General features: G+C 40.9%; 1 protein-coding gene across 1 annotated transcript; it reads left to right on the plus strand.

The window, feature by feature from the left end:
- The first annotated feature begins 267 nt into the window (after window positions 1-267).
- On the plus strand, window positions 268-3,496 carry LOC135199693 (uncharacterized). Its single transcript, XM_064227848.1, has 2 exons — window positions 268-504; window positions 1,823-3,496. The coding sequence occupies exons 1-2, from the start codon at window positions 268-270 to the stop codon at window positions 3,494-3,496; spliced, it is 1,911 nt and encodes a 636-aa protein (XP_064083918.1).
- The last annotated feature ends 5,580 nt before the right edge of the window (window positions 3,497-9,076 follow it).

Genomic DNA, 9,076 nt, shown 5'->3' on the forward strand with positions numbered 1-9,076 from the left:
AAGCAATTTCAAGACTAATTTCACTCCTCTTTTTCTCTAAAAAATAACCTTCTCTCATTAACACCGTCTCTCTTGTGGAACATTTGGTAGCCGTTGTGGTCTTCAAAACTCCAATCGAAGCAAGGCTCAAGAGGCAAAACGTTCTACTGTCGCAATACTACTTTGCAAGTAGCATAGGGAAAACGTAGGCTGGCGCCTTCCATAAGCCAGAACTCATTCTAATTGATAACCAAGCCCTTCAGGCAACAGTCACACACATATAACCTCATGGCATCCTCACCCTCATCATCTCTCACCAAACCATCAACCTCCAAGACACCAATGATGACTAGAAGACGGACCAGATCAGCCGGCAGCTCCCCTGACGACAACTCTCCAAAAATACAAAGACCGAGACTTCACTCTCCCCCACAGACAAATAAACAACCCCTCCTACCATTCCCCACCATGGACAGCTCTGACGGATACAACACAACACAAGGAAATGATGACAATGAATACCAGGTAGCCCACAACAGAAAGAAACTAAGGAAAATGAGAAAGACACCTAACACCACACACACACACACACAACCTCCTGCAATATCACAAGACAACACTCAAATTGACACACAATCCTTAACTGAATTTCCCCCACTACACAAATTCAAAGTAATCCTCACTCCCAATCAGACGACATACACAGCAGTAAAGGATCTTGAGCACAAACACCCCGCCATACAAATAACTGCCAAACCCAACAAAAGAGGACAATTCATAATCATACCCAAGAATCCGCTGACATTCTCAAAAACGACAAAAACTTCCAGTACTTAGACCCCACACAGAAAACTGAAAAAGGCATCATACTTGGATACCCAACATCCCTTCCAGTCGACCCCATCAAGAAGCTCCCAGGAGTGTTACATGCAGAAAGATGCCTAAACAAGGCAAAAGAACCTTCTAAGAAGGTCCTTGTTACTTTCTAAGGCAAAAGGCCCCTGTTTGTAGACATCCGACATGGGGGGCCAAAATACTACACTGAAGTTTTTACGCCCGAACCCTTAAGATGTTTTAAATGCCAGAGATTTGGCCATCACCAACAAGAGTGCACAGCCAAGCCTATATGTGGCGTATGCAGTGGGAGCAACCCAACAAGGGACTGCATTGATAGGCACAAATGGTATGAAGCAACAACAGCCAGATGCCCCAACTGCCACAAAGGACACCATGCATGGTACAAAGGCTGCATGGAGAGACTGAAAAGGATCTGGAATATGAAAGGATCTCCCCCCCCGACCACAGCACAACCGAATCACACACAATACACATCACAATCACAACCACCTACCACACAGCAAGAACCCCAAAGAGATCTCGCCAAACAATGGCAGCAATCAACCCAACAACACACACACAAACCAGAACCACCACAATCACAAAGACCCCAACACTACCAGCAAACACATAAAACAGGACCATCACAATCACTAAAAACCCAACACCCCCAGCCAGGTTAGTGCCCCAGAGCCCCCCACCAACAGACATAACTACATCCTCACACGTGAAGAACTCAGGAAGGAAATAGCATCTATAGTATCACAAGTTCTTCACCACTTACTCCCAGAGCAACACTTTACAGGAGCAAAACAATCAAAACACAAACATCACCCCAAACGACGAAAACAGCACACACACAACCCTAAAAATCCTTCAATGGAACATAAACAGTGCCAACTCAAAATACGCCACACTGCAATCACAGGTGCTCGTAGAAAAACATGACATTGTCCTCCTACAGGAATCAACTCTTGTTAGAGAAACCAATTCAAATCTATTTCAGGGATACAGTAGTACAAAAACCCCACACACAAATGAAAACAGAGGTTTAATCACCCTGGTGAAAGCAACAATTCCATCAGAGAAAGTAAGAAACATAGACTGTGGGCAAGGCATTGAAATGCTAAGCATCCATATAAGACTAGAAAATACCTCACTAGTCATTCACAACATATACAAAGGCCATGACAAAATCCTTGAAGGAGAAAACCTCTTCAGTGCTGCCTCCAGAGAAAACACATTCTTTGCAGGAGACTTCAACGCTTCATCATCCATGCCCTACGACCCAACAACATACAAATGCAGCAGGCAGACCACATTACATCTGCTTTTGGAAGAATTTCCTGAAGTAGCACTGCTAAATGACACAAACGAAGCTACTCACCTCCGAGGAGGCAGCCTGGACCTGAGCTTTGTATCCCAAAACCTGAAGGAAGAATGTACATGGAAAGGACACCCAATACTAACCGGCGACCACTTTGCAACTGACACCAGCATAAAAATAACAAAAATTCCCCCTCCACCACCCCCGCCAGCAGGATGGAGACCAGACCTGGCAAACTGGCCCACATTTGAAAACCAAATGACTGTGTGGGCAACACAGTACCTCCAAACTCCGGCCCAAAACATAAACACGCTTCAGGAGGACTTTGTGAGTAGCCTGCATAATGCAGCAAACATCTCCATGCCTAAGAAAACTTTTTCCACTAACCAAACCCCCCACAAGGACAGCTGGTACTATAACAAAAGAGTCAAGGAAATGAACACAAGAGTAAATAGAACAAGAAAGCTCTTCAGACCCAATCCCACTGATGAGATGCATGCTCTTCTAAGAGACGTTATAAACCATGCAACACAAACTGCCAAAGAAGTGAAGCAAGAAACCTGGCTTAAATGGTGCTCACAGACTACCCGACTTACTTCCATTGCAAAAATGTTCAAATGGTTCAACAAAATATCAGGAAAATCCAAGATAACACAACCACACCATCCTGACCCTCAAGCTGAAGCAAACAGACTTACACAACATTTTGCCGACAGGACCAAATCGGCACATCTACCACAAACCACAAGAGAAAGGCAAGTGGCACTAGACCCAGGGAGATGGAGAGTCATTAACACGGCCTGCAATATCCCTGATGACACAGACACTCCATTCACACTAAAGGAACTGGGCAAAGCCCTTCAAAAGGGAACAGACACAGCCCCTGGAGCAGACATGATCACATACAGCATGCTGAAGAACATGGGAACGGCAGCCAAAACAGTTCATCTCCATATAATCAACAGAACATACACAGAGAGCAGTAGACCCACACAATGGAACCAACAAAATACACAGCCGATTCCCAAGCCCAAAGAACCCAACTCCTACAGACCCATCTCTCTCATCAGTTGCACAGAAAAGACTGCAGAGAGAATGGTGCTAAACAGACTGCTATGGAAAACAGGACCTCTACACCATCGCCTATATGCCTACAAAGAGGGCATATGCACACAAGAATGCCTAGCAGACGTCATGTCCACAATTAACGAGAGGAAAGCAATAGTAGTTTTTCTGGACTTAGAAAAAGCTTATGAGCTAGCCAGTGCAGCTGCCATCCTTGAAGCCTTGGCTGACAAGGCGGTGAAGGGCAACCTTTTAGCATGGGCCAAAGGATACATGCAAAACAGATAGGCTAGAGTCACCTTCCAAGGAGCAAGCTCGGACTTTCTCAATCTGGAGAATGGAACACCTCAAGGAGGTATACTCAGCCCCTTCCTTTTCAATGTATTAATGGAAAAATTAGCCACAACCACCCTACCCAATGGAGTTGAAATATTCATTTATGCAGACGATGTCTGCCTAGTCAACACAGACAGACACAGATCTCACCAGAACATGCAAAGTGCAATAATACAAATTGAAAATAAATGCAAAGACCTAGGTCTAAAAATCAACACTACAAAGACGAAAGCAATGGCCATCAAACACAGTCTAGACCCAAATGAAATACAGCTCATGGATGGACCCATTGAATGAGTAGACAACTTTGTATACCTAGGAGTAAAACATAAACAAGCAACTCCCCCCCACCCCCCGCAAAAGAACTTGAAATACTCAAGCAGAAAGTCAAATGCAGACACAATGCCATGAGAAGGATCACCTCTCTACAACAGGGAGCAGTATATCACGCCCTCAGAACCTTCTACATACAAACAATAAGGTCAACGGTTGAGTATGCCGCACCTGTTCTCACCAGTCTCTCAAGCACAGAGCAAAAGAGCCTTGAGGTAATTCAAAGCAATGCCCTGAGACTCATCACAGGTGCTCCAATGTGGACTAACTTATGCATTCTGAGATATGAAACAAAACTACAGTCTCTGACATACAGAGTAGACCAGAGAAATACATCCATCCTGCTAAAAACCTTAAAAAATGAAAGGAACCGTCCACTAAAAAGAGATCAAAAAGTGCATTGATCTCCACGAAGAACTAGACCCACCCAAGACATACGCTGGCAACCTTTTAGAAACACTGAGAAGAGTAGGCATGCAAAAGCATGCTGCTGACATCAGAAAAGACTCTCCTCCCACTGAGTATGTAGAACCAGCACCCTGGAAACCAGAACTCTTCAATATCAACTACACAGTCCTCCTGGCAAGCAAGGAAGCATGCACCATTCCACAGCTGAAACAAGCAGTACAAGATTCAATAAGGAAAACGACAGCCACAAATGAATACTTTACAGATGGATCAGTAGACCTCAGCATTCCCGCAGCGGCGGCAGGAGTCTACTCGACATCACTAAAAGGGAGCTGGAAGCTCTCAGACAATGCCTCCACTCTACAGACTGAGCTAATAGCAATCGCTAAAGCGCTAGAAGACTCTCAACACAAACTAGGAAACACAACTATCCACACCGACTCGAAAGGAGCAATACAAGCAATCACAAAAGGCAAGGCAAAAGAAAATATCAAACTCCTGACAAGCATATGGGCAATTGCCAACATCCACCAAACCAGAAACAGACAGATAACTCTCAACTGGATTCCAAGTCACATAGGAATCCAAGGAAATGAGGAAGCAGACTCCCTAGCAAAGAGCGGGTTACACATCAACAACACAGGTATTAAATCAGCCACTCACTGACTCAACTTAAAAGCAAAGCCGCAGCATACTGTCAAGTGCAAGAGGAAAGCAAAGTCAGGAGAGCGGTCTTTGGAGGCTCTAACACTGCAAAGTGGTATGTAGACACCACCAGTCTGCAACCACATGACATTCCCAAAGATATGCCAAGAGCACTAGCAGTCATAATTCATCGTCTAAGGCTTGGATACCAATGCACTTGGCAAAAGATAGTAGGCGATCCCAGGCCATGTAAGTACTGCGAAAGAATTCCAGAAGAACCTCTAGAACACTACCTCTTAGAATGTCCAGAAACGGAGCAACTAAGAGATAGGTACATAGGAAATGAACGCACAACCACTCAAATCACAAAGCACATTCTAGCAAACACCCATGAATTAGCAGGTTTCCTATGCTCCTACCCACCACCAAGGTAGGAACAGAATACTACCCTGACGGACAGCACATGGTGCCAACAATCATGACCACTACCCCATCCTTCCCTAACCCACATGACATGCAAGACAAAAAAGACAAACCTCTTTAACAGACATCCCCATTCATCTCTTGCCTCCTTCATCACCCTCCCCTCACACTCATCACTACCCATCCACAACACACACCCAAAGAAAGCGGACCGGAAAAGGAATATGTCTCAGAATTTCACGAGCTATCTTACTAGCTAACTGTGCCTACAACTCAAACCTTCATTCTTCCAATCTGTTGGTCTCTCCTACTAGCTAATACTTACTACTATCCAGCTTTCCCTACGACTGAAGGGTACCTTAGGGTTTAAAGGGTTTCAACCTTGCCCATCAAATCCTTCATTCAATATCAAATCACCTTTACCACATCATTCATGTATCACCAATAAAGTTGCATATCCTAAGCATCTCGCATCTCAAACTAATATGACATACGGTCTGCTCTGTGAGCAAGAGCCCGTGCTGGCACAAGGCCAGCTTAATCTTAAACAACAACAACAACCCTCTCACTTCAGTCCTTCACCCACCTCCGCCCAAGAGGATGCCTGAGGTTTATTCAGACGAAACCTCCGGAAAGAATAGAAAAGAAATAGAATTTAACATCAATTCTTGCTGCAATAAACTCTACGGGATATACCCGAAAATTTGACTACCCCCACTGAAATTTTTTACCAATAAAATCCAATCGTTTGACCTAATTGAGATATGTCAACCTTCGGTGCGTTGCTCACCAGTTTAAGCAATAATTGGAAAAATAAAGAAGAACCTATATAAAATTAATGCAGCTGAGGCAGCAACCACTTTTAATAAAACATGTTTAAAAGAGGGTTTACTTCCAGCATACAATAATAATAATAATAATAATGATAATAATAATTCTAATAATGATAATAATAATATATTTTTAAAAAACTAGGCATGGATAACTAAATCATTATTACAGTTATCAACTTACTAACCAAGTTTACAAAGCTTTCTTGCAACCAAGATGACCTGAAGTTTTCAAATATAATTTTGATCACTGCTGCTAATTCTGCTTGTATTGACGAACATTAAAAACTCCAAAACTAAATGTTTTGAATAATTATAATGTTTGTACTGCTCATAAAAAGGAGTTAAATTACACATTACTAAAGCTATTAACCTAACGTTCTATTAACGGTAAAATATGCCCCACTGTATTTCTTGTAATCTGATAAATAATCTGATAAACAATCAACACGAAAACAAGAAAAAGAGATTAGTGATCTTCTTTATTAAGGAATAAATCACTGACAGAGAGAGAGAGAGAGAGTTGAATATCGTTCCCATTTTACGCTGTAATCTAATTTTCAATTATATGTCTTTAGAAGGATTTAGTTTGAGAAGGGTTGCCTTTATTTTCAGGATCATCAGTTGAAAAGTGAAAATAAAGATCATTTTAAATATTTAGCAGATCTTTGGTTGTATTTTGTGCGTGGGTGAATGTCTTTTAGATTAATTTATCAGAGATTGACAGGAGTTTATTTGGGAAGCTTGGCAAAATCTATCTTCCTTTTTTGGATTTGTTTGGAAATGATTGTGGATAACTTTGCTTTTGTGATTTTCTTTCGAACCCCGGTCAAGACTTGACAAAAAAGAAAAGAAAAGAGAGAGAGAAATCTGATAACAGGATTTATTTAATTTCACGACGGCGCGATAACTACTCTCTTTCCAGTCTCCAGATGCAGTTAATCTCATCTCCTTTTCCAGCAGGCCCTCTCTCTCTCTCTCTCTCTCTCTCTCTCTCTCTCTCTTCATCTTCCCTATGGTCATCCTCTTGAATTCCAGTTACTGAAATCGATGAACGAGAAACGTTAAAAAAGAAAAAAAATAAACAAAAACGCAATATCCGTCATGAATCAATTGTAATCAGATCATCATCAAACTTGAATCGCATCAGATTCAACGTGGATGGATGGACCTGGATAATGAGGTGTTATACGTGTGACAGGAGCCATCGTGAACATCCACTCTTTCGAATTGCAGGAGACTTTTTTTGTTTGTTTGTTACGGTTAAATTTACAGGCCGTGAACGATAGTCAGACCAGGAGCTAGAGAAGAGTCGGTCACAGCGTTAAGTGTAGAGTCTAATTACCAAAGAGATCTCTGTGCAGAATTCTCTCTCTCTCTCTCTCTCTCTTCTCTCTCTCTCTCTCTCTCTGATAATGAGACCTTGCTAAGGATATTAAAACAATCGTAAAATATATACGGATGATGGTGATTATAATGATAATGATGACAAATTCAAGAAAACTCTCTCTCTCTCTCTCTCTCTCTCTCTCTCTCTCTCTCTCTCTCTCTCTCTCTCTCTCTCTCTGATAGTGAGACCTTGGTAAAGTTATTAATAATTGTAAAATATACACGGATGATGACGAGTATAATGATAATGATGACCAATTCAAGAAATCAGGAATAATTTTGTAATGAGCGAAACGTTTCTCGCAGGACATAAAAAGTTTCTAATTCCTCCTGAATGCACCAAGTCTAGAATATGGAAAAGAATGTGTAACCTTGTCAAAATGATTGTTCAGATCTTGTGTTATTGATTATAAAGAATTGGCGGTTCTCTTTCACTATTAATGACTTGAAATTACAGATTGAAATGTGGATTATGTTTAGGAAAACAATTGAAACCGACTACTTATCAATGCCCGTAGGTTTTACTTAAAAAATAAACTACCCTTTTACCTTATATCTGTAAAAGTAAATAGACAAGTGTGATACTTTCATATTAATTTCAAAGATTAAAGCACTTGTATCAGATAGAAAGCTTCGGATTAGTCATTTAATTAACGAATACCTTTTGAAGTCAATCAGGAAACATTACGTTAATGGAATTCCAATTTATGGGACGAGCGGTAATTATCGACTAAGATAATATCATTATGTCCCGTAAAGGTTTCCAAGCTGGTGATAACTCGTTTAAAAAAATACATTTTTATTATTTATTTATATACCATAACTCAATGAAGAGTCGACATCAAAACGAGACAGTAGGATAAGCGAATTCCTTTTTATTAATGCAGAAACGGCCCAGCACCCAGAAAACCAAAAACGAACTTACACACACACAAACACACGCACAGAAATGTAGTGTTGCTGTTAGTCTTCACTCGCTCATTTTTTTTTTTTTTTTCATTCAAGCAACGGCAGAGAATGATTGACACTGCATATGTTTTTCCGACAAATGTTGCATATCCCAATTTCATCATATATATATAGATATATATATATATATATATATATATATATATATATATATATATATATATATATATATATATCTTCATAATCCTTCTAAGAATTTTCTAGTAATGGCCGAGTGAGAAACCTATTGCGTCTAGCGGGGAAGAATTAGTATCTCTCTCTCTCTCTCTCTCTCTCTCTCTCTCTCTCTCTCTCTCAGTGAAACAAAAGGTTTTCCGCAATTCTCCTTCGCCTATAAAGTTTGTTAAATTCGGTATAACTACTACTTGCTTCGGAGAGATTGACAGGAAATTAATTCATATTGAATACTGTTGAAGAATGCTCCTGTTTATTTTGCAGGGCTGTCTGTCTGTCTGTCTGTCTGTCTGACTGACTCCTTATTTAAAAATAATGCCCCATTTAGCGAATGCATTTCCCTGCAACGATTTGATTCCAA

The sequence above is a fragment of the Macrobrachium nipponense genome, chromosome 26, assembly GCF_015104395.2.
Source record: "Macrobrachium nipponense isolate FS-2020 chromosome 26, ASM1510439v2, whole genome shotgun sequence".
Lineage (NCBI taxonomy): Eukaryota > Metazoa > Arthropoda > Malacostraca > Decapoda > Palaemonidae > Macrobrachium > Macrobrachium nipponense.

Excerpts from the sequence above, each read along its gene's own strand:
- LOC135199693 (XM_064227848.1), top strand. The coding sequence starts at position 268 with ATGGCATCCTCACCCTCATCATCTCTCACCAAACCATCAACCTCCAAG. Across the intron at positions 505-1,822 it reads ATGATGACAATGAATACCAG|GGATACAGTAGTACAAAAAC; the intron begins GTAGCCCACAAC and ends AATCTATTTCAG.